The 27,379-nt window shown below is 39.3% G+C and overlaps 1 protein-coding gene across 1 annotated transcript in view; it reads right to left on the reverse strand.

Annotated features, from left to right (window-relative positions):
* The window catches only part of EEFSEC (eukaryotic elongation factor, selenocysteine-tRNA specific), a 157,870-nt gene that overhangs the window by 29,577 nt on the left and 100,914 nt on the right, over window positions 1-27,379 (reverse strand). Inside the window, exon 6 of the mRNA XM_067544267.1 lies at window positions 17,429-17,585. Within this exon, the coding sequence (XP_067400368.1) occupies window positions 17,429-17,585 (157 nt within the window). The remainder of the gene's footprint in view (window positions 1-17,428; window positions 17,586-27,379) is intronic.

Consider the following 27,379-nt stretch of genomic DNA (forward strand, 5'->3'; position numbering starts at 1 on the left):
AAATATATATACACACACATAATTAAGGTGCTAATAAATGAGCCTAATGTCTCATATGATAGTGGAAACCGGAATAAAATTATACCCATTGTCAACCTTTTTCCCATCATGATGACCAAACATGCAAAACGGGGTCAACTTACAACCCTGAACAAGAGCTGGGGAAGGGAAAGGATTATTTAACAGTTGGCTCCATTATCCTTACAAGAGTGAAGGAGGGTTAAAGAGCAATAGTTTAGTAATGAAGAACCAAGGACCTAGAAAGCATGGCAGCTGGTTTTACCAAAAGACTATGAAAAAGCTACAAAGCTGCTATTAAGCTCCAAACCCTAAAACAAGCCCATAAAGTCAGAAAATATTTATCTGGAAGGGTGGTAGCCCAATAAAAGTTTTATGAATGTTTTACAACTGCCCTGTCAAGAGGCTGGCCGCTCAGTCACCTCCCTCCCCTTCTAAAAAACAACACATGCAAAAAAAAAAAACCACCCCAAAACTTGCCCATTGTGTCAGGTTCCAAAGTGGGAATGACAAGGCTGTTTGAAAAATGGAACTACAGCTCTCCCTCTCCCTCTCGTAAAAGCTAACAGAAAGAGCATTCCTTTGCTCCCACTCCCACTGTGTGTTATGTATAGGCAGGGAGTGAGGGCAATGGCCGCAGCTTTGAGCCTCAAAAAAGGAAATGGGAATCTCTATAAGCTATCACCTGCCTCCACTGTTTTTTTTGTCAGGCCTCCTTCTCCTGCCTACTAAACTCTCTCCCCTGTTTGGGAGAAGATTTACATGCAAAAATCCTAGAGATGACTGGAACCCAGCAAATGATAGATCTTATAAAAATAAATATTTGATTTGCAAGGTACATTTTAAGATGTTCAGCAGGTGAAACTTATGGGCACTGAAAGGGAAAATTGATGGCAGAAGAACACAAAGCAGAAAAAGAAGCTCTTGGATGGATGACGTGATATCCTGGGTGGATCAGAAGGACTATTCAACCACAATGAGATTAGCAGAGTATCACACAGAACGGGCTTCTATGGCTGCAAAGCTCCAGTAATGGAGGTGTCATAGAAGAAGAAGATAAGGACATTATCCCTATTTTACAGATTAAATAGCTCATTCATTACTTTTCACCTTCTAAGGACAAAGCCACCCAAAGCAATCTTGCATAGTTTAGCAGTAGACAATATAACCCAAGTGCCTTTAGTCATCTTTAATTTTCATGATTCTCATCTCTTGTAAAACATTTTTGGACCTTCTACTTTAAAAAATTCAAAGCAATGAAATGCAGACAAATACCGTACATTTCAGTTACATTAAAAAGATATTTATTCTTTTCACTAAACACTGAGATAAATCTGGAAATTCAAAAAGGTAAGATGGCTGCTACTTCAACTTCCATCCATGACACTGTCTTCCCCACCAATCTCCTCCCCGATCCTCAAGTCCCACCCAAACAATAGAGCAAAGGAAGGGTTAATACCTTCTTCAAACCTGAATGGGGAATAATCATAATATGGTAAAATCAAACTAGCTAGGGATGGAGAAGACCCAGCACTTTATCAGCCCCCAGCCCATGTGTGACTGTTTGCTATAGTTATTTCTGCAAAACTTCACCAATCATTTTTAAATGACCTAACCAACCGGGCTTCCATCAATTCCCTCTGGATTATTTTCCATGTTCTATTAGGTTTGACCAATAGGAAACATTTTCAGAAAAATCAATCCAAATTTTAATTTGTTTAAGATCATCCTATTACTCCTAGGTACGGCCACCCTAAATGATTCTTCTCAAGTTACATCAGAACAAAATGGATGTTGGATTTCTTTTAAAAGAACATCACAGTGCAAAAGCACTACCCACTCTTGTGACTGAGCGACTGACTTTCAATGATGTAACACAGCTTAAACGTGACTCCTCCCTCACCTCCAGAGAAGAAGTATCGCAGGGGCCATTCCACTAGATTGCTAGAAAGACAGATGTTTCCTGTCAGCCATGCCATGTTTGTGTTAACTAACAGATATTTTTAACATATTATGTTACTCCATCCATCTTAGTGAATTGCCCGTCTTGTAAAATTCTTTTAATTACGTTATTCTCTCTCCACTATCATCATCATCTAAAATTATTTACAGTATTATTGTCTTGGTTTCAAACACTAGTTATAAACATTGTTGCAACAGTTCCTAAATGTATGTATGTATGTATGAGAGTCAAATAATTATTTGAAATGTTTCAACAGGTGTTTCTTTCCCTCACCAAAGGAAAATGTAAGATAATGTTGAGCAGATCCAGTTCATTTTTCATTGGTGATCTCAAAAAAGCCATCTTTCAGAGGATGGCACAGCTCTTTCCTGTGCCTGAAACTCTGTCAGCCACTTACTTCTGGGGGGAGCAGAGCAACCTCTGAGCCAGAGTTTGGCAGGAGTAAGTGCTCTGCTGGATTAAGTTTCAGCATAATGTTCTCGATAGGAATCAGAGCAGCATCCCTAAAGTGCACTGGGAGGCTAAAATGCCAACCGTCAAGATGGATGGTTTGTTTTTATTTTTATAGAGATTTTCTAAACCTCAACTTTCACCCCTCATCCCCCTCTCTCCTCCTCCCATTCCCAGCCACCTCCAAAGGCCCATCTGTCTGTTTCATTTAATAGAAACCTATATTTCCTTGCTAATGGATGCACTTGGCTAAGAAGAGATAATCTCTGTGTTCGCTTCAGTTGTCTCACTCCTATTATCTTATTAATACTGATTAAATATGAAACCCAACATTTAAGACAGACCTCACACATTATTTAAAAGGAACAAAAACCCATATGTTTGGATTTGCACATGCTAATCTACATGGAATGTGGTCCCCACTGGAAAGTCTCGCCTTCATGTATGGATGCACCCATACTGATTTTCACAGGACAATCCTGCTGTTTTGGAGCTGTCCCATGTAGGATCACAGGACATCAGAGGTTTCCTGAAATAGATGTGAGCTGGATACAGCCCTGCATTTGGAGAGCTGTCCTGTTGCCATACCATTATAACTCAAGTAGCATAGTCTTGTGGTTAAAGCATGGAGCAGCAAAGTCTAAGGTCAATTCTTGGCTCTGTCAGGAACTTCCTGTGGGCACGTGGGTGACACTTTGTGACCCAGTTTCTCCATCTGAAAACCAAGATACCATCTATGTCATAGTAAGGTTGTGGACCAATTCATTAATGTCTGTAAGGTGCTTCACATCATATCTTCGGATTGGAGCTGCTACAGACAACTGAAATATCATCATCAAATAAGCAAAACTCTTTGACAAGTTATAGAATTCAAGTTATTTTTCAAAATGGGCTACATTTTTCAAGGAGGGGAAGGGAGCTAGTCACATATCATAAGAAGGATAAGATTTAGATTTATCATAACACTGAAAGGAAAAAATGTCATCTTCAAAAATAATGGCACATGCCCTACTCCAAGGAAAATCAGAACAAATTTTCAAGGAATCATCAATAAGTTAATATGTCATTATCACTGTACCATCCTATACCAGTTTGGAGGGGGGACAGGGTGGGAGATGATGGCTGTGGAGGAAATTCACTATTCAAAGATAAATTAACAACATTAATAGAATAATGTGTCTTCTTTGTTACAACTTCCTGTCAAACTAGCAGCCAAGCAGGTTACTGAGGAAGGAAACAAGTAATACTTAAAGCTTCACACACAACTTATTCTATTCTGGTTTTTCTATGACATCCTTCACTGGTATTTAAATGTCCCATTCTCTTTATTTCAATTCCTTCTTTAAAAATTCTGTTGAACAGTATTTGCAAAAATGTGACAAACCTTTAAAAATTATCTGCTAAGGTACATAGAAAATACAATCCAGACAGCTTAAATACATGACCATCACCAATTTTTTAAAAAGTTATTAACACTGCCACTATTTTTGTAGGACCTATTGTATTATGTTTATTGCTGTGCCACACCAAGTCTGCAGAGGGAGTGCAAATTAATCAGATTTATTCTCAGAACTGTGGGGACATCCAGTACACTGGTTTATAAATATGGAGGTAATCAATTAGAGCATTGTTAGCATCTGCTCTATTACAAAACAAAACCACCACCACCAGACACATCAACAGACTTATATCCTCTACCCAGGCATTCGTAAAGTTAGTCCCTTAAAGTAATTGGAAGTATCCACTTAAGATATAGCCACATTCCTTAGAAACTGAAGACTGGTCAGAGAGTTCCAGGCATCCTATTCTTGTGGTACCTTTTCTGAAAAGGGATGCTACATCTCCTGCACAATTTTGAAGGAGATGAGGTTACGCCATGGTCAGGAAAGCTCCCTTGAGATGTCAAGGCGGCTAACCTAACCTTTTGAGATCCATATAAACAAACAACTGAACATGGAGAGCCTTGAACTGAGGGACTGCTGTTTACCTAACCCCTGAACTGCAAAAGACATCAATCCCTGCCTTATTAAAGAAATGCATACACTAGCTCAGCATGCCAGCTCAAGCAGCGCTCTCATATTCACAGCTTCTCAGGGGTGGAAGGATGTTCTGACGGGCCCTGTCCCATAAATAAAATCCTTCTGGCTGGCGATAGCTAAATTGTATTAAGACAGGCTCAGACAGCTCCAATTAGAAGCCTGGGTGGGTTGGGATTGAAGTGCCCTATATTGATTCACTTTCTGGGTTTTTCCCTTTTCCATTCCAAATCAGCTCTAACTACCTGGTAAAATGAAATTAGCAGGGAACCCATAACATCCCTCCATCAGCAGTATAAATATAGTAAAGCTGCATCCAAAAACTAGAAACATGCCCACATAACCCATGAGCACACAGTTTTAAATACAGAAAGACTGAGGGTATGTCTACACTACAGAGACTAAAACGGCATAACTACAGTGCCGCAGCGATATTGGCATAACCCCAAAGTATGGTAACAAAAGAAAAAAAAGCATTTCAGTATAATTCAATTCTGCCTTTGCAGAAATGTTTAGTTAAGTGATTTAAAGTCAAGGGGAAAATCCATACATCTAGCAAACAAGTTTTTCTTTCTCATTGGGGGAAAAAAGGTCACAAATTGAATAATTACAGACCTAAAAAAAAATCCAGTTCCCATTTGAACTCCAAAGGAACTATAATCTATGTACATCTTCAGAGGAGGAACATTTTAGAACACTTAATAGCAATGAGCCATGAAAAAGAAAATCCACACTTCATGATACCCAGCTCCCTTCTGTCAGCAGAAACTTTTGTGCTTTGGCACATTTCCAGTTCTTTAAAAATGTCCTCTCCCCTGCACTAACAGGGTTACCCTGCATCCCCTCTAACTTCTCCACATTTATATCTCCTTTTTTCATAGTCTATATCACCATTGCAATAGGTTGGGAGAGAATTAATTATTCCCATTCATAATGATGATGACTGGAGGGATGAGATCACAGCTTTTTCTGATAATATTTTTATTATAGTAGCAATCATAACGTGTTGGGTGCTGTACTGATAAACAGAAAGAGAACCCCTACCTCAAAGAGTTTACACTCTAAACAGACAAGACAAAGGAAGTATTATTACCCTTAATTTATAGATGGAGAACTGAGGCAATGAGAGATTAAGTGATTTACTCAAAATATATAAGAAATCTGTAGTGGAGCCAGGAATTGAATGAAAATCCCTGAATGCCCAGCATAGAGCCTTAACCACAAGATCATTCTTCCTCATTTACATTCTACAAAAATAAAAACAGATGAAAGATGAGGCAACAGGCAAAGTGATGAAGGAGATGACAGGCACCCAGCTCATTTGTTCGGTATTTAATATTTGTTTTATTTACTTTATTAAAAGCAATTGTTTGGGGAAGAGGTGCTTGGGGCTGAGGATAGTTTGGGTTTAAAGCAAGCAAAAATGATTGGCAGAGAAAGGGATTGTGGAAGTAAAAAAGATGAATTGCAAAGGGAGAGTGAAGTGCAAGGTTGGGAGGTCAAGAGGGAGAGAAGTGTAATGCACAGGTGGAATGAAGTTGGGTAGCTGAGAGGTTGCAAAGAGTGAAAGCAGATTCCTGAGATTATCTAAATTTCTACTGTCCAGCAGAGTTTCTTGACAACCAATTGCAGAACAGATTAGAAAGGGAGATTATAAACTCAAAAGAGGTAAAGAACACATTATATTAAAATCCACAGCATGTTACTATGTGCAATAAGTACTCACCTGGGCCTAGAGCTCCTATGATCAAGATTATAAACTCAGACATCATATGAAGGCCTGTTCTACACTGCTGGCGAAATTCAGCAGACGTAAGTTCCCTTTAGCGTGCCGTCTCCACTGTGCTGCGCCGACAGGAAATGCATACCCATCGACGCAGCGCTACGCTTTTTGAGTAGATAGTTTTATTAGATCGACTTCTGGATCGATTGAATGCGTCTTCACTGCCATTCAACTGAACCGGATAAATCGATCTGATGGCGGCAAATTTGCCACCGTCAGTGTAGACATAGCCTAAGAAAGTAATTTAAAATCAGGATGGTTTATTTATTTTTTTTCTCCTTTTTGATGATAGCTAATATACCTGTGGAATAAAAGTTATGCTTCCGGCAGCAATTTTTATCGCTGAACCTTGGCCATTAAACACCACTGTTATACTGTATTTATATACAGGAAATGCTTTAGTTATGCACAATATTGTAACAGAAGATATATTGTAACAGAGAGCCATCTATGAGGTTTTGTTTATTACCTATTCTTTGGTAGGCATTGAAACCATGATGAGTTCTGTATAAGACAGAATCTATGTAATATAAGTCTGACACACAAGAATACTGTTAGGAAACAAACTATTTCCTGGACCTATACACATAGCCTGGGTCAAGGTCACATGACAGAGGTCAATGCCCACTAAGCAGCGGCTACTGTTACGGTCAGGGCTTTAAACAAATTTAAAAACCACAAGGAAATGTGCTCCGAAAAGTCCTAATGACATACACCTCTAAAATGTACCCAGACTTTAAAGACATGAGAAGAAACATTAGTGGGAGTGGAAGGTGAAATGGGGGAACAATCATAATCAAGGGAGCACAAAGGATGTTTTTACAGGAAATAGAAAAATTTTATTTCCGTTTGTCACCAGGCCTATCTTTATGACATTTAAATTCTGAATGCAATATCACTATTACCAAGCTTCTATTTAAACATTTTATAATCATCACTTCTACTTGTACATATGTGTACGTCATCGGTAAATTTTAAAATAATTATTAAACATTACTAAAGAAAATGCCTTCTTGACAGTCATCTGCCCTAGACCCTTGCACACACATGTAGCTCTACTGAAACCAATGACGCTCTGTGCAGCCACAAAGGTCCTTCCTTCCCTCCCAGCACTGCAGCATTTATACAAATGAGAGATGCAGAAGATTTTCATGATTGTTTAAGATAAGTTATAACTTTTATTAGAAAGATTAGTTTTATGGAGAAAATATGTTGTTAAATTTCTGTAGACCCCTTGCTTTGCCCTGTCATGATCTTTTTAGGAGAAAACTGAATGAGTTGAATATAGTACAAATTATATAGGATCTCATGCTGAATTATACTTAATATGACAGAAAATGAAAATGCCCTTTTTTCAATGGAACGTTGTAGGAGGCATCCAATTGTGTTTTCATACAAGCTAGCCTAATTGCCTAGGCAAATAATGAAGACACTGCTAATTGTTTACTTTCTCTAAAATAATAAATTCCATACAGGAAACTACAGAAGAGTGTTATATTTGCAAAGTAAAACACCTGAAAGTCAAGAAATGCCAAAAATAAGGTTGCATGTGCAACTTCTTCTGCTCTCTTAGGTATATGTATTATGATATGGTTTTCAATACATATTATTTCTATGAATAATAACAACAATGTAGTGAATGAAAAGTTCTGTAGATCTCTCCCACTTTCCAGTCCAAACCCAAATTTGCAATTTCAGCAGTGTAAATCCAAAATAAATACACTGAAGTAAATAATTATGTGCAGAATTTGGCCTTTAGTGCACGGGATATATAGCTGAAATAAGAATGACCGCTTACCTTACCTGTTTCTGAACTAAATGCAATGCCACTTCTTCTCCCAAGCTTCCATTTGACAGTGCCTTACTCTCACATTCCCATTTTCATACCCAAATAAACAAATACCTGCCTCCCACCCTGTCTCTTGCTAACAGAGAAGGATGAAAGAATAATTCATTGATGCCATTTTTGCTTTTCAGAGGTGCTATGGTACTATGATGATGGAGGTTATAAGTGCCTAAATAGATTGATTAAAAAACGCAAGTCTTTACTGAGTCTCCTGCTCTAACCATTAGTCAGTCACCAAACCAAATTAGTGTACCTGGAAAGTCAGAGTTAGACTCAAACTGCAACATCTCTAAAAAAGGCTGCTGCCTCACTTCCTACTTCTAAATTCAGCTGATCTTTACTGTCTTAAGTGTTTCACTCTTCTAGCCTTGTGCCGTTTAATCCAACCATGCTGCATCCTGAAAGCAGTTCACTAAGCTGTTACCTGTAAAAACTTGTTAAATGCATAAAGTTGACATATAAAATTTTTACTCCATTAATAAGTTTATTCCATCATCTGGCATTTGTTCAGGAAGGCTTTTCTGTTGATAAAATACAGTTTGGCATGGCATTGAGAAATAGCTTCTTGGGGACAACCTGGCTCCCCCATCACCTCCACAAGCATGGAGGAACTTCTTGCAGCAAAATCACTGTGCAAGTGAGGAGAAGAAGAAGGGTCTGAAGAACCTAAAAGGGGTTGCACACCTCAGCGTGTCAGAGTCCAGCTCTGAGCCTCCTCATACACCCTGATGCATAGAAAAATGGTTCAGCTGTTTCTGAAAATGGGATTAGGGGAAAATATATTTTGCCCATTTTAAAAAACTCTTACAACCATTTTGTCTTGTGCCTACATGCTTTGGAGCAAGCACTTGAGATACAGCCTTTGTGCGGCCTTAGAGATGCACTCTTTGCTGTCCCTGTGAAAATCCATAGATATTTGGCCAAGTTACAAACCTTTGAATAATATCAGTTCACATATTTTCAGTAGAGACTTACAGATTTTGGAAGCTAAATTCCCTGAAGATTACAGCTCCTCTGGACATGCTCTTACCTTGGGCTGAGTGGATTTTTCCTGTAATCGTTCCTCCCAGCTGCTGCAGGCTGCTGGGCATGGGAACTGAGAGCAAGGACACTGTCCTTCCTGTTCCCTCAGTACTCCCCCTGCTGGTGCCTGACCTGAGAGAAAGAGGAGAGATGGCAGCCACAGAGGGAGTACACTGGGACAAGCCTTAGGGGACTGGAGAGCAGAAGGGGACCGGGAGCTGGCTGGAGTCAGGAAGACAAACTGGGACTCACTGGGCAGAGACTGGGAGCCAATAAGGGGAAGGAGACAGATTGGACAAGGAGCCTGCTTGGAAGTCATTCTGTTAGTTCAAGTAGCAGAAGTCTGTGCCATGGATCTAAACATTTGGTTCGAGGATGAGTACATGCTTATTTTAGCTGGTACCAATGAGATGCTTTCACTTTCTTGGGGGAAAAGGGTTCAGTGTGTTTTGCTCTTTAGCACCGCCTAATGGCTAGTGATGGAGCAGCATTACTTTTTTTTCCCCTTCCAAGGGACCACCCAGATTCACAATTCCAAGCTGAGTGCACTGACTACAACTGATATACAGGGGAGAAGGGCTAGAATTGTACAAGATGACTCAAATCTGTAGAGCCTCCAGTTGACTTGCTAACTCTTTCTTGTAGGAAGGTGATGATCTTTAGGGGGGTGATTTTATGTTTTTTCTGGGGGTGGATAACACTATGATATTTGGGGTTTCTTTTCCACAAAAACACAAAAATGGGTATCTGGGGAGAAAGAAAGGTGGCTTTATCTAGTTCTGCACAACTGTTCAAAGAAATGTCTTTATAATCACCTGCAGAAAAAGCAGCAGGTATTCTGTAGCTCACACTACAGCAGTCTACATGGTACCCAGCCTCTGGGCCTACCTAGGAGTTCAGTTGTTGCGCACATTTTTCAGAAGCAGAGGTATGCACTCAATAAATACTACGTGTCTCCTGGTGCTTTGTATTTCCACCATCAGCGTCCACTCAGTCCTAGAACTGCTGACTGCTAAACAAATGTTCTAATTACAATCCCATATTTGAATAATGGTCCTAGAATCCTCACAAACCCTATTAACTCTCACCCACAATGACCAGCTGCCTGTCAAGACAATCTTTAAAATCAATGCATCACTCTTCAAGGCTCCAAGTTTAGAGAGAACCTACTGCACTTCACTCATTACTGTTAAGAGGCAAGATTTTCCAGATACTAGCACAGAAGAGGACGAGCACCAGATAAAAAAATTACAGATATTTGACTTCTGTTTTCAATCAAGAGGAAAGTGCATAAATCTTGGCTTTGACTCAGCCAACAATACTCTCCAAGGTCAATAAATCTGGATATTCAGCTCTACAAAGGTCAACGTGTGCTTACAAGGTAGGTTAGATTCCTTCTGGCCAGCTTCTCCATGTAAATGCAATCCAGACTTCTAGCTCCTCTGTGGTCAACAGGACTTTTACACTGCCACAGTTTAATCCGCTCAGGAGAGGATCATAAAGGGAAGTGATGCTTCTCTGGCAACAATCCTCTCTCAGCCTCAGCCCATACTACACTAGCCAACTTTCACAAAGAGGAAAGGAGATTTATGCTTGAAGTATCCCTTAAGGATTTTAGGTTTTGTTTGTTTTAGAAGGTAGGGGAAGGAGGACTGTGAAAGAACAAGCAGAACTAATCTTCAGTTTTTAAATAAAATGCAACTTACATAGATTTCTTTGCCCTTGGGCTTTTGTGTTCTCCTCTCAACTGAAAAGCTACTCAGCCACACCTGATGCTGAAGTGAAGGCAACCCATGAGGCCTAGTGGCTTGCAATTTTTTTTTTCTTTTAATAAAAGGGGACTCAGATTGAGCAGGCATGGACATAAAAAGTGCCTGAATTCCATGTGGCCTAAGAAAAGAAGAATATCCTATTTTCATATAACACCACAAAAAAAGGATTCAATAGGGCAGGATCCCCCACAAAAAGTAAGCAAGCTGTCTACATAAAGGCTTTCGAAAGCTATACTTATATGTTCTCATGGTCCCAGATAAGTGTGGGTGGAATAGAAAAAGGTTATAAAAGATGTGGATATCCCACCTGTTGTTGGACCACCAGGATGATAACATGGGACAATCTGGAAGGTAGCCTGACCCAGCATTTTCCTCTTGGGGTGATCTCCACTTGCATTTCCTTCCCTCTTTGTTTCTAAAGGTCTTCATAAATATGCACAATGTGAGACTACGTATAAATTATGCAGGATACCACTTTACTATACTTATCTTTTTCTTATACTAATGTATATTGATTCATCTATGATTTCAATTATATTTGTCTGCATTTAATTAAAGCTCGTATAGTTTGTGTGTGTTTCACCAGTATCATCTTAATTAACTCTAAGTATCCATCTGAATAAAGAAACTGACATTTGTAACTAGTGGATGTTGCACCCCAATAAATAATTTTATAATTGCAATAATCAATCAGGCTACAATTGCTAAAGTAACTAGCTGCAAGTACTCCAAAAGTGCCAACTATTAATAGTGTACAGGAGTCTGGGAGACCTGTAAAAGAAACCTCCTGATATTTTCAATAGGCATAGCATGGAGTAGTCTAGAATTTTTGTAAGGCTCATGGGTGAATCCGTATGATATATAGACTATTTTTCCATTATAATTTTTCTCCCTTTACATGTCTCTAGTCTCTATATTATTATTTAATCTCTGCCCACTCTGATCCCCTTGTCTCCTAAGAAGAATGCCAAACAATTGACCGGTGTCCAACTTTCAAATCCACAATGTTCATATGGGATTGAAATTAGGCAAAACATAGTTGTGCCCATCCTTAGTTCTTAATCACATCAATGACCTCTCTCCACATGGTAGGCAATTTTATGACTCAGCTTGGGAGGTCTATTCAATTAATGAGATATGTGGCACCCTCTGCTGTCACAGGTGGCTACAGAGGTGTCATAATGGGAAGATAACATATTTTTTATATGAAAGAGACAAGGGCAGAGTAAAACTAGGAATCCTGCAACATTTAGCTTTACACACCAGAATGTAAGGTCTCCAGGACAAAGAACATCAGCTAGTCCTGATCACTTTTCCACATCATCCTCTACCAATATGGCAGTAACACAGACAGCATTCTTGGAAAATACACATTCCGTCCTCTGAGTCAAAGGGCGAGCGCACAACATCTGTCAAGAAGGTGGACATAAGTCAGACCTTTAACTTTTTAGGTTAACTTCTATGTGCTTTCGCCCTTCTATTAAAGATTTGGCTGCAGATGTGGACTATACTAGTTCTTTCATATGTGCCAATACTTGGAACTGGAATCAAAAAGAAAAAAACCCTTGGGATCGGAAAGCATGCCCACAAATAAATGTGGTTTTGTCTTCATCTGCTGTCAGAAAAGAAGAACACAACCACCCTGAATTGGTACAAGTAATATTAAATAATACATTCAATTTAATACAAAAATATTAAAATATTAAAAAATTATAAAAAATATTTTAAAAACCTGGTATTTCTGTTTGCTTGTTTGTATCTTCCTATGAAAAATATGCATTTTAATATATTTTTATCCACTTCACTCACAGGAGCATGCTGAACTCTTGTGAATTTATTGGATATGCACTGCTTCTTTTGCATTAAGAAAAAATGTAGCTTTTTAACAACGCCTATGTATAGCAATTTATACTATAATGAGCAGAGAGAAGAGAAAAGAAAAGAAAAACGGCAGTCAAATGTGCCACAGAACAAGAGAAAGGACAAATCCTTTTCTAACAATTAGCCGATTAAGGTTGAGTCAGAAATGAGAGTGAACTATGTCTGCGATATCAAGTGTGCTCAAATTAGATATAAAAGCCACCATGTTTTAAGAGCATTAAATGTGATGATAATTTTATACCACGCCAGAAACAATGGAATGGGCATATCTCTAGCTAATTTACTGACTGGTGACCTGAGCCACACCAACTCACGTTATAATCTCACAAATGAAACAGAGTTCCACAGAGTCAGTATGTGGATGAGAAACCTCTAAAAAAAACAACCAAACAACAACAACAAAAAACCCCAAAGTGCAGCAACAAGTTATTCAAGTGATTCTCATTCCTTTGAGTTGCTTAATTGATCCCATAACCTATCTAGGTGCTAGTGGAACAGTAATATTGGAATTACTGTCTTCCAGATGAGATGAACACAAGGTTATTAAAGATTCAATGGCACTTTGCCAGAGTAGGGCAGTTGGTCAATGTTTTCTGCTAAACTTGTTAATAAATTTCAACAAATAAAGATTTCTTCACTTCCTTTCTCCTAACTAAAGGGTAATATTTCTGTGCATTCTTAAAACAGTTGCCATGTGTCGCTCCATTAATGAGATGCACTTCAGTGGCAATTCTCCTCACACACAGTGCATAGTTTGCAAAGCACTCTGGGATAACTTTACCTTTATAATGTTGTTTATTTTTCATAAGCCTACTAAATGTATCTTATAGAAAAGCACTGTACATATCACACCTTTTATGTATTTGAAGGACACAGCACGATGGTTTGGATAAATATGAGTGCCACCCTGTAGATTAATATCTCCTATCATTTCCTCCACACTTAAAGCACTACATTTACTTGCTGCACAATCCATCCCCACAGAATTACAAATCTGTCAGCAAAGGGATATCTACTTTTGCTTATGATGCCATTACCACCACTCCACTCGCAGGGATGCCATATCTTGCCATTCTGGGAATAAATTTTGCCCTGATATAATCACAGAAATTAGAGATGGAAGAGACTTTTTAAGATTGTCTTGTTCTTATAATTCTATCCACACTGGCTTTTCCTTATAGAGTATGTGCAAACATTTGGTCTAATCTATATTTAAGAAACGTTAGCGATGGAACTTCCACCACTTCATCTGCAGAGATGATTCTACAGTCCCATAAATCTATGTTAAGAAACTTTTATTGATAGTCAAGCTTCATTTTCCTTTGCTTCATTTCATACTATTATTTTTAGTTCTACTTCCTTGGACCACCCGAAAAGATCCCTCTCCATATTCAGTGTTTATGCTCTTCAAATATTTGTAGCTAATCATATCTCCCACTTAATCATCAATTAGCCAAGTTATATGTATTTCTTTTCATCTTCTTTCCCTTGTAAATCAATCCCACCAGCCCCTTAATCATTTTTGTTGCTCTTTAGTGAATTCCATCCAATTTACTGACATCTTTCCAGGACTGAGACACTCACAATTGCATGCAGTATTCTAGGTGTGGTCTTATCTAGAGGAAGGCAATAAATACTCTTTGTATTTATATAGTGACTTTAATCCATGGCCCCCAAAGCCCTTTACCTAAGTAGATAGTTACTAACCCCATTTTACAGAGGGGGAAACTGAGGTACAAAGAAAGGAAGTATCTTGTCCAGTGTTGCACATAAAGTCAGTGACAGAATCAGAAGCAGAACTGGTCTCCTGATTCCCAACAACCCAGTCAATCCAACAGACAACAACTGCCCCATATCTGCATCAATCTTCTCCCAGCTAGCTGAGCTACCAACCTCTGCTAGCTATATCTGAGGTTTAACAACAAATCTCTGCACAACAAAACCACCCCAAAACTATCATAGTTTAACTATCCAATCAATCTGCCCATTTCTAGAAATTACATTCCAGCAATCAAGACTGGTTTTAAATAATACAAAACTAACTGTTGTGCATGTTAGGTTGAAGCAGTTTTTGTTTGTTTTTGGTTCAGATGTCTTTGTTAAGGAATCCTCAATAAGCTAACTAAAGAACTTCCGAAAGGTTAAGAATATTTCTTTATGGAAGGAATCTGTAAGTGAAAGCAAGGCTGAAGGTTGAGTGGGAGAAGAATATGATCAGTTAAATTTAATAAAAAAAACTTGAAAAACCCACAAACAGGATGCCGTCACATTAAAAAAGCAACACTGACCTAACAAAGGAATGTGAACTGTGGTTGACTTAACAGCATCATATCCATTACCCCTCCCTACACACACACACACACAAATCTTGGAAATTCTTAAAGGAACCAAGTATATTAAAAGTTTCAAAATCACCAATTTACTTTCCACTAAGCATATTTTTCACCTATGAGACTTGCTTTGGCCACTGCCCCTTCTTTCTGGTTGGCAAAGCCCCCAAACTTGCTTCAAGATAAAGAAAAAGATAGCTATAGTATTCTCCTTTGTCATGTAAAACTATTAAATTCTAACATGACCTGAACACAAAGACTCATTAGAAGAAGAACAGAAACTGACAGGATTCTCTGTTCTATGATCTGATCTGCTGTACAACATCGGAAAATATCAGCATGTGTAGACTGTAAGCACCTTGGAGCAGGGACTATTTCTTCGTAGTTTTGGTCAGTACTGAGCACTCTGTTAATACATAATAAACAATTATAATGTTTGTAGAAATGGAGAACACACTGGGTGGTAGTCATTTCTCACGCTTTTACTTCCTAGGATGGCAGAGGCTCTCTTGGCAAAGGAAATCTATCAGGCTTCATCCTGCCCCATACGGGACTTGTTTTTTTCCATCTAGAGTTTCATCAAAATATTGACATTCTTTTCCTGTTGTCCGATAAACAATCACCACTGACACACTTAACAGTGCTCACTAAATTTTAATGCCTAAATTTTAATTCATCTCTAAGTTTCCATCTCCATCAGCATTTTTATCAAAGAGGACTCATTCCCATGTGAACAGCTGATCTGTCCACCACTCAAGTCTACCCTTTGATCCAAAAGAAAGGCTACTGACAAAGGCATCAGATTCACAAATACTTATTCACAAATACTTTGCCTTCATTTTTATCTAGAGCTCTTTTTGATAGAAATATCTATTCACACATTCTTTCATATCCTACCTTAAGCAAACCTATGCTTGCTACATTATTTTTGCCAACAACCCAATGCTGTGCTGTAGCAGGGTTTCAAATTTTAAAAAGGGCAAAGTAAATGCATCTACCTCCATGGCAAATTATTTTTAAAGTCGCCATCGTGCCTGCCAACTAGGGTCTCAAATCCATCGGCAGTTTGCCAACTGGTGGCAAAACTGGAACTGAGAGTGTCCAACACATTACCACAGTCAAGGCACAAACTGGGAGCCTCTTAAGTCTAGTCACCAACTTCACCAGGTGAGCCAAAAGAACAGAGCCTCCCATGGCCCAACCAAATAGGAGCTGCACTAAACTGGTTTTAGCTGTAAATTGAGGGGAGGGTGTTCAGTCTTGAAAAAAGGACTGGGAATAAGGAGATCTCAAGTCTTTTCCTAGATCTATCTATCAATGAATTGCTATGTCCTTGTGCAATGTCACTTAACTTCTTGTCTTAGTTTTCCCATTTGTATAACAGAAGGAAGCAACACTTACCTCATTAGGGGTAGTAAGGATTAACTAGTTAACATTTGCAGAGCACTCACAGATCTTTGGACTGAAGGCATTACAGAAATGCAAAGTATTATTGTTCTTAATTCGCTCTTATTTTACAATCTGAATTTTAAACACAGCACTTATTGGTGTCATGACCCAGAACAACTTCCAGTACACTTCCAGTACTTCCAAATGAGGGAAGCAAAATTACAGTGACAACACTTAAATAAATCTAATAAGCCCTAATGCCCACCATCCAACATCCTGCGATATTAAAGGCAAAAAATACTTCATTGTGATTCACCAAGGTCTAAAATTATTGTAGCATAAAAAATGACAAAAGCAGAAGATTCAAAAGTAGTTACAAAACATACAGACACACTCAAGAACTCTACAATCCACTTATCAAAGAGATTGCGGTTCGTGTTTCAAGGCAGATCAGATAATATGCATAATATGGAGTACAGTTAAGGAATTATATCCTGAATGTTGCATTTAATAAATAACTACAAATAAAAATGAATGCGGAACCACCATCTCTTGCTAACTTGTTTTAATCCCACATCACTGATCTTTTGCTCACCATGATGCTACTGGAAACTTTACATAGAAATCCACACACCAGAAAAATATGATTCACATTGCTGAGCACTAAAGGGGAGGGGATTTCAACCCCGGAGTTTGTTTATACATAGCAGGATGGCTGCATCCCATAGAGTTTGATAACGTCATGGCCACCATCACTTAACTGCAGGAGAAGCAGCTCATTGAGAATAATGGACCTACTAACTGTTGATATATCTGGACTGAACTGATGATGCAACTGGCTCCCTTTTGTGAAAATCAGGATCAGCCTTCATTTGGACAAAGTATAGATGTCTTCTACACTTGAGTTTTTGTTAGCCCAAGGGATGAGAGCACTTACCTGGAATTCGTATTTTAAATTTGCCACTCTGTCCAAAGCCGCCCTCTATTACTCCATCCTCTCCTGTAGATAGTTTGACTTTTAACCCCACAAAAATCTGGATGTTGGTCTCCTTTTTAAACAATGAGCGACCAATCACACTGTAATCATCCATCACCTGCAAAAGAAATGTACACCTATATATACACACACACATAAGCCTAAATCACAGAATAACAAGAAAAATTATACATATATGGAATACATTATAATTTGGTGTGCTTTAAAGCTTTCATCAGCATGAATTTGGGATGGCCACAACTCTCAAACGGCATATTATATCCATAAATACTTATTCTAAGTGAGCACAGGACTGGTAACCAGGAACTACTAAATTCTAATCCCAACTCTTTTCCAAAACTGCAAGGGAATCCGTGTAAGTCACTTTCTGTGCCTCAGACTCCGCTACTGTAAAAATAGGGAGAATAATACCCACCTGCCTCAGATAAGTGATGTGAAGATAAGTGCTTTAAAATCTTTCCATGAAAGGCAATGGAGAAGTGTAATTATCATTATAGACTTTCACCACAAAGAAGTTTATTCCATCACTTACCCCACATCACTTCTATATGTACACCACTTCCCTCAGCATCAATTCTGTATTCACACCACCTTGATTTCAGTCAAACAGATGATAATTACTCAGAGTTCCTCAATACAACCCTTTAAAAATTCACTTCTGCATACAGTATTTAGTCATGTTGATTTGCTAAACCAAAACTCATATGACAGTTGTACTGAATTTTAATTTCAAGGTTTGTAACCAAGTGGGAAGAACCATTCAAAGTTTGGATTCTTAATTAAGTGATCAGGAACTCTTGTGCCAGCAAGTTTGGTGGGTAGGGTGAGATAAACAGCCCTCCCTAAGGCATGATGAAGCATAAAGTGCAGCCAAGTGAGCCTAATCCCCAAGGTGTGAATATCTTTGGATGCTACTAACCCCTGGAGATACTGTACCTCACTGCAGTAACAAGAGCCTTTATTTGTGGGAAAGAATAAGGAAGTACTGCTTTGTTCCTTTATTGCAGTGGAAGTTACAGCTGGCTTCAGCAACTATTTCTTCATTGCACCTGAGTGGTAATTTTAGCCAAGCTGGATGGTTTAGCCTATTCAGAAAAACGTTTTAAGAGTCACAAATTAGTCTGAATATTTCCTCAGTCCACAGTTTAATACTCTGCAGCATTATAACCAATCAGTTAAAAGCTACTCCAATTTCCTAGAAACTTCTGTTCCCTGGGCAGACATTTGCTGATCTTAAGGAATTACAAGCCACCAATATTCTTTCTCCTGTTTTTAAATTAAGATGCTTTTTACAAAAAAACAATCACCACTCTATTCTAGTTCATGACATTTCTCAGGTGTCCAGTTAAGCAATCTAACATCACAATTCCAAATTTTAATTGTTTAAAATACAAACCTGAGTAAGATCAATAGAACATCCCAGCTGAAAAATAAATCTAGAGTTCTTCAGTACTGTAGTCGTAGCTTTTAAATGGTATGTGAAGCACTCTAGAATCACTTCAGTGGAGTGAATGAAAATTCTGAACAAGGAATTTCTAAGGTGACCACCACTATGCTATCTAGGTATTTCTCACCCCTTCATTTTGAATACAGAGGGTTTCTCATGCCCCAATGCGGAGGCTTCCATACACCAACTGTTTTGTTGTAATTGCCCCTAAAGGGCAAGGGAGATCAGCTTTTTAAAAATGTAATCATGATGATGATTTTATTGCATTTTAAGAATGCTCCAAAGTTATCTTTAATTTAATTATTTATATAATTGAATTATAGGGTGAACATCATGTTAGCATGGTTTAGTTTTGACTCACTCAGTCTGGGAGAGCTGTCGGAACAGCTCAGAGTAATTTCTCTCTGTGAACATCTGTTAGAAGCACTGCACTATAGTTCTGTAAAGTGAACAGAGTGATAACCTATAATTAATATATGGATATTGGGAAAAACCACCAGCAATTCTGAAAGTGTAGCTCTCATTTATTAGAACTGTCATGAAATACACTTACTCTTTTAAAATAAGTCTACTCACGTCCCACTCCTGCACTCACTTGAGTGACAAGTTTGTAAGATAGAATCTTGAGATTTTAAGCACTGGGGCAAGGACTCAGTTTTTCTGAATTTTACAGTGCTGAGCAACAATATTTAATACTCCTCCTCCTCTACTAGTTATTACAAATATTCTGCAGATAATAAACACCTTTTATGAGAAGTTCCTAAAGCGCTTTAAAAAAATTTAAAGTACCACATCTCTCTGAGATGAGAAAGCAATACTCTCATTTTACAAATAGGAGAAATGAGGCAGAGTGGGTAAGCAACTAGCTTAAAGTCACATGGGTGGCAAAATTTGGAAGAGAACCCCCCAAGGTCCTGACTCTCAGTCCACTACACTAACCATTAGACTGAGATTAGAAGAAATCAACTTCTCACTGATTTATCCTCGAAGATGACAGATTTGTAAGAGGACGCCTCGCCTCAAATAACAAGGTAAAAAGAAGGCTGATCATGCAATAAAATAAATGAAGAAAATAACCCATCAGCTTTTGACAGATATATTTGCTTAAAAAGGAATGATCATTTTTCAAGCCCTTGATCAATTTTTGTAAAAAGAAAAGAAAAAATTAAGACTTGATTTTATGGCTTTCCCCCCCTCTTTAAGAAGCTACAGAAGTGCATGTTCTCTCCTACTGAAACTCAACACTTCCAATTACTTTACCAGCAATTTAGCTCCAATCACTGGATTTCACATTAATCCCCTTTGAGTTCTCAGAACATCTACTATGGCGATCACTTTTGCCTATTAGCTGAATAGCCTTTTGAGAGATCTCTCTGCATCTCTCTCTCTCCTTTTTTTTTTTTTTTATGAAATATTAACTTAAAAAGCTGAACACTGCAAAGACAGTAAGGGATATGTAGTCTGTTTTGAAGCAGCAGCAAGGGGCCTAGCAATGAGGGCAGACTAATTTTATTAACTTCAGGGAAACTTCAAAAAGCTTTAGGGCTTTAATGCCAGACAGAGACGACCCCAAAAGTCAGTTTAAGTGCTGCATAAACAAAGGATTAGGGCAAGAAAAAGCTGAAGGCTCCTTGCATTTCTTGTTTATATTGTCATATGACCTAGTGGGAGTGGGAGAGGGCTGCCTCTCTGACTTTAATCCCCCATGGTGTACAGTGGCGTTTCAGTTCACTGACCTACATTACGATAATATTTTTTTTAAATTTATGGGCAGAGGTGCAGCATCAAACTCACTTAAGGACTTTAAAAAAAAAGAAAAGAAAAGGAAAAAAGAGAGAGAGAGAGAGACCAGAACAGAAGTGTTTCTGGCTGCTATATTCTCCCTCTCTTGCTTGGTGAGATCAGCAGCTTAGAAAGGGATTTCAAGTTCAAAGGGAACGTCTCTGTTACTCTTGTTTTATGGCTTAGACAAGAGGACACAATAGCAATGATTTTATGAAATATCCTCTTCCTCTTGACTTTTGTGTTTGCAGAGAAAAGTAAATAGTACTTTATTATCATAGGTGAAATGTGTGTCTCTCGCTCCAATACCAAGAAGCCCACACAAACACAAATTCCATGATCTAAACACTACAATACTATGTCTGCAACACTACTGTAATTGTGTGTTTAGGCATTCAGTGCAAACCCACAGTTTAACTCCAAGGAAAAATAATTGCCAGTTGCTCTCAAAAGGGGAATCTCGTAATTATACTGTCAAACCTGCCAAATCATCCTCATTTACAGGGTGACACAAACAAATTCACTGTCAGCTGAGCATCCTCTGAAACAACTCACCATGGAAATTTGGAAGGCAAACACAACCCATGCTCCTTTCCCCAATCCCTAAAGAACCAATGAGAGCAGGACAATGGATGGGAGAAAGAACAAAGGGAAATGTTGAAATGAAGGGAGGGAAATAATGAGAGAAAAGTTGGAAACAAGAGAAAGAGGGAGAGAGTGAAAACAATGAAGGTTCAGACAAAGTAGAAAGAGAAAGACATTGTTCTTTTCTGATTTAGCCTAACATAATTGAAAACATGATAGAAAATTAGTCTGAAGGATTCACAGATCCTGGAGAAAGATTGAAGAAGGAATACACTGATATGTTAGGAAAAATGGAGAACGAGAAATGAAAGGGAAGAAAAAACTAAGTGAGACAGGAAAAGTGGAAAGATTTATTATTAGAATACATTTGCTATTTTACAGAAAGTAAACAATTTACAAGGCAACAATTTACTCTTGAAGTTAATAATGGCAGTTGGGCTGTTTCTTGCAAAAAGTTTCAGAGAATGTTCCCAGCTCTGGAGCGGAAAGAGGCCAGGGAAGATGCTCCCCACAGGCAGTGACCCTCTATGGATGCTACAAATTCTCATCCTTTTCTTTCTTTAAAAGTTGACATGTAGTGCAGGAAATAATCCTACACTGGCCCTTGAGAGGATGGAGGAGATGGGAATTGACAGGGTTTTCCAGATATAGGGTCTAATCTTTTTATTCTTAAAATATGGTGTTGGTTTTATTATTTTGAACCAAAGGCATTTACTCAACAGAAAAAAAAAGTTTTAATCAGCAAGATCTTTTCCTCATGAGTTAATGTCTATAACAAGAAATGAAAAATAAGTTTACATAGGCAGAAAAGGAAACAACTCACATTTTAATGATTCTAAATTGTTCTCTGAGCTCTCGGTTTGGAGACCAACCTTTGCAAAGGTACTCTCCCCACTCTGTCTCCCAAGCAGACAGACAATTTACCCTCTCCGGTGCCCTTGTACACTGTCACAGCTGTTTTAGTAAAGAGAGGAACACAGAAAAGTATGATCTTTTGTTTTCAGGTGACCTCCCTGTAATTCTGAGAAGATCCCCACCCTGACACATATCTCTCACATTTCACTCTTTACATTCCACACCTTAGAGAGGACTAACACCATGACACTCACCCTCCTGTCACTGTCCCAGTGAAGTTGGATAGGATTCCATTTTTTTACCTAAACCAGCCTGAGCAGTTGAGTGCTACCTGGGCACTTCCTCCTGAGACAAGCACCTTGCCATGACAGAAGTCTGAGTTCACAGACTTTAAGACCAGAAGGGACCATCATCATCATCCAGTCGGACCTCCTGCACATCACAGGCCACAGAACCCACCCATTCCTGTAATAGGCCCAGAACCTTGGCTGAGTTACTGAACTCCTCAAATCTTGATTTAAAGACTTCAAATTACAGGGAATAGATCATTTATTTCAGTTCAAACCAGCAAGTGACTCATGCCTCACACTGCAAAGGTGAAAAGCCCATAAGGTCATCGGCAATTTGACCTGGAAGAAAATTCCTTTCCAAACCCAAATATGACAATCAGCTAGACCCTGGATATGTGGACAAGACCTACCAGACTTATACCTGAGAAAGAACTCTTTGTAGTAACTCGGAACCCTGGACCAATGAGTAACAAAGGAGACAAGAGATCACATAAATAAGTGTAATAACATGTGATAATTATTTAGAGTGCTTTAAATTTTAAAAACCAACAAAATAATTGGGGTCTCCCTGGTACAAACAGAGCCCTACAGCACATTGAACCATTTATACTCCTTTATAATGCAGGTTTTGTTCACCTCTACTTAAACTCAAAAAAGCTGAGTCTTTAAAAGTTGCAGAAAGCCACAGGCACTACGTTCCTGACATATCCTGGTTAAGAAAGATCCTTTCTACTCTTTGTAAATAAAGTGGCCAAAGACACAATTTTATTAATCTTTTGCTGTTCCTCTTCTGCTAAAAAAACTGACATAAAAAGATATGGTAGGAGATCAGAAGGGGATCTGAACTATTATTATTAATTATTTATATTACCATAGACCAGGACTCCATTGTCCTAGGCGCATTACAAACACAGAACAAAGAGATGGTCCTTGTTACAAAAAGCTTACAATCTACCTATAAAACAAGAGACAACAGATGGATACAATTGAGGGGGGCGTACAAGGAAACAATGAGAGAATATTGGTCAGCTTGATAGGCAGTGGTATTGAGCATCAGCAGCCTAACTGTTAAGTTCTTTTGTAGCCATCAGAGCAAAGTAGAGTTTTAAGGAGGAATTTGGAGGAGGACAATGACATAGCTTCCTGGATGCTTATGAGGAGGTCTTCTCAAGCTTGAGGGGGCAGCATGATAGAAAGCATGAAGATGCTCATATGAAAATTTAACAAACGGGTGATGGAAGCTGACTTCATGGCCTATTAGAGGCAGGAGTTGACAACTCAGCAGTGATGAGTAGGGCAGGAATAGGTCATGAAGGGTCTTGAAAATGAAGACTAGTAGATTATGTTTGATGTGATAGAGCAGTGGCTCTCAACATTTCCAGACTACTGTACCCCTTTCAGAAGTCTGATTTGTCTTGCGTACCCCCAAGTTTCATCTCACTTTAAATCTACTTGCTTACAAAATCAGATATAAAAATACAAAAGCAACACAGCACACTAATACTGAAAAATTGCTTACTTTCTCATTTTTGCCACAATTATAAAATAAATCAATTATAATATAAATATTGTACTTACATTTAAGTGTATAGTATATAGAGCAGTACAAACAAGTCATTGTCTGCATGAAATTTTAGTTCGTACTGACTTCACTAGTGCTTTTTATATAGCCTGTTGTAAAAACTAGGCTAATAGCTGGATGAACTGATGTACCTGTGTACCCCTAGGGGTACACATACCCCTGGTTGAGAACCACTGTGATAGAGAAGGGGGAACCAGTGCAGGGATGCAAAGCGCGGTGTGACAGTCAAAGTAATGGGTTAAGAGAATATTCTTTGCAGTAGCATTTTGAATGCATATGAAAGGACAAAGATTACATTTATCAAGGCTAGAGAACAGGATATTGCAATAACTGAGCCATGAGATGTGGGGTATCTCTACACTTAAACCACTACAACAGAGGTGCAGCGTCACTATAGCATTTCAATGTAGATCCTACCTACACTGTCAGGAAGGATTTTCTTATTGGTCGAGGTAATTCTTTCTCCTGAAGAGGAGGTGGCTAGGTCAATGGAGGAATTCTTCTATCAATCTAGCGCTGCCTAAACCAGGGATTAGGTTGATACAACTACATCTCTCAGGGGTGTGGATTTTTCATACCCCTGAGACACCTAGCTATGGTGATGTAAATACTTAGGATAGACCAGACCTATGAGAGCCTGGCCAATGTGGCTGAATAGAAAAAGCCTTATTTTAGGGTTTGTCTACATGAACAATTAGACCAAGGCAAGCGGGGGTGTGAATCTACCTTGCAACTAGCCTGCCACAGTCTAGGTAACAGTTTGTTAGGGAGCTTTTTGAACTGAGACTAGCTCAAAGCACTCTAATGAGCTGGTAACACATGTCAGCAGGATGCACGCCAATGGTTATACCACAGCATGCTAGGGGTGGGTAGGTTCACATCATAGCTTGCCATGATCTAATTATTTGTGTAGATGAGCCTTTAGAGATGTTACGTAGAAAGAATTGTCAAGATTGAGGCTGTATCTCACTTTGACTAGCACTTTTGTTGGCATAAATTTTGTCAGTCAAGGGTATGAAAGAAAACACCCCCCTGACCGACAAAAGCTCTGGTGTGGACACCGCTATGTCGACAGGAGGGATGGTTTAATTATGTCGGCAGGAGAGCTCTCTCCCGTTGGCACAGAGCGGCTACATGGGAGATAGCAGCGCAGCTGCAGCGGTACAGATGTGCTGCTGTAAATTCTGTAGTGTAGACATAGCCTGAGATATAGCCTGGAGGTGAGGACCTAGAGAGAGGTCTGAGTCAAAGATGATGCCCAGGTTACCTGAGTGACAGGCCAGATGGTGATGTTGTCCACTGTGACTGAAAAAAAGAAGCAACAAGGAGGCTTTGGGGAGATAATTAAATATTCTGTTTTAGCAACATTTAGTTTGAGCTGGTGTCTAAACATCTGCAAGGAGATGTCAGACAGACAGATTTTAGTTTGTACAGAAGGAGACAGTCAGATACAGATGGAGGTAGTCATCAGCATAGAGACAGTAGCTGAATATATGTTTGCGAATGAGATTACCCAGAGATAAGGTTTAGAGGGATAGAGAAGGGGTCAAGGAGGTTCTGTGGATTCCCACCCTCCTGAAAGTTGGAGGGGGGGATGAGGATGTTCCTTTGAAAGACACATTGAAGGAATGATTAGAGAGGCAGGAAGAGAACCAGGAGAGGACAGAAATATGGAAGCCCAGAGTGGACAAGTTTTAAAAAGGAGGAGGACAGTCAACTTTGCTGAATGTGGCTGGCAGGTCCAGAGGATGAGGATGTAGTACCGGTTCTGAGCTTTGTCTATAAAAAGATCATTGGAAACTTTGGTGAGATGGGTTTCAGTGAACTATAAGGACTGGAAACCAGATTAGAGAGAGTCTAGGACAGAACTGGAGGAGAGAAATTCTAGACAGCTTTTGTAGACAGTACATGCAATAAGCTTAGAGACCAATAGTTGAAGAGGCAAGTGTGGTTTTGTTTTTTGTTTTTTAAGATGGGAGAGACTAAAGCATGCTTGTAGTGTGAGGGAATAGACCCAGAGGAGAGTGAAAGGCTAAGGAAAGGTAAAGGGAGCGTATGAGTGTGAGCAGGATTAAGAGAGATTAAGAGATACAATCAGATGGGGTCACCGGAGCAAGTGAAGGGCTTAGAGAGAAGAGGAGAGGAGAGAAGAGGAGGAAACTTCTGCATCTGTGACCGGGGATAAGGAGTCAGGAGTTATAGGAGGAGAAGGGAAGGCAAGCCAATGGGAAGAGGAAGGTCATATTTTGTCAATTTTCCCTTGAAAGAAATTGGTGAGATCCTGTACAGGAGGAGGGGAAGGTTTGAGGTATGAGTCCACCATGGAGCAAAATCAGCTGGGATTGCAGGTGTGGGATTCAATTAAATTGGAGTAAAGTTTGTTCTGCTAGAAAAATGGCAGAACTGAAGCAAGAGAGAACTAATTTGTAGTGGAAGAAGTCAGTCTAACCAGGGTATTTCTGCCAGAGATACTTCTCATCATGACATCAAGGCGAGGCCTCTATAAAAGAAGGCAGCCACAGAAACAATGTCAGACAAAGGGATCCAGATCTCTGAGATCACCAGGATGTAGAGGGAGTGAGATATGAAGAGGTCATGGATGGCTGTGACCTTTTTAAAGGTGGAGTGGGTGTTCCAGAGACAACAACAGAAAGGAAGGAGGGATAGGGAGGAGGGGGGATAGATGAGAGGTTAGGAATGGTGGCATGAGAGGGAAGGTGATGGCAGGGACAGGTGTAGGAGATGGAGAAAGCAGGAAAAAGGCCAGGGTTGGGGCAAATGTCACCAGCAGTAAGGGGGATGTGGATGTGGGACCTAGATTTGTGCTGGGGGAAGAAGGGGAGATTGGGAAGGAGAGGAGAAGCAGAGTAGGCAGAGGTGTTGGAAAATGCAAAGGGTTAAAGCTAACCAGGAAAAGTAGATGAAGCCAGTGGGGAAAAGGGAGGAGGAAGAGAAGAGATGCTTTTATGCAGTCAAGAGAGATGTGGCTAATGGGTAAGCAGCAGATGAACAAGATTACCAATAAGATTACCAAAAATCCCCCACAAAAGGTCTAACGGTATACTCCTAGCCCTAAATCTGAGCTGGCTTGGAAGACCCCACCCCCCACCACAAACAGGGCCCTACCAACAGCAGTCTCCAATGTTGGTGAGGGGACAGCACCAGACTGTGATGAAATGGTATGTGCCGCTCCTGGTCCTAGTGTTGAGACCAAGCTGGCTGGGAAGGGCCCGCTGTTATAGACAGAGCCCCCTAACAGTTGTCCCCCGTTAACTGTCTCAGTGGGTTAGGTGGCAGCTTTATTGTAATCAAAAAAGAAACCTGAGTTCTGCACTTACCTTAGCAATTTC

Source organism: Emydura macquarii, unplaced genomic scaffold (genome assembly GCF_026122565.2).
Source record: "Emydura macquarii macquarii isolate MOO-44397 ecotype Brisbane River unplaced genomic scaffold, CSIRO-AGI_Emac_v2 contig_968, whole genome shotgun sequence".
Lineage (NCBI taxonomy): Eukaryota > Metazoa > Chordata > Testudines > Chelidae > Emydura > Emydura macquarii.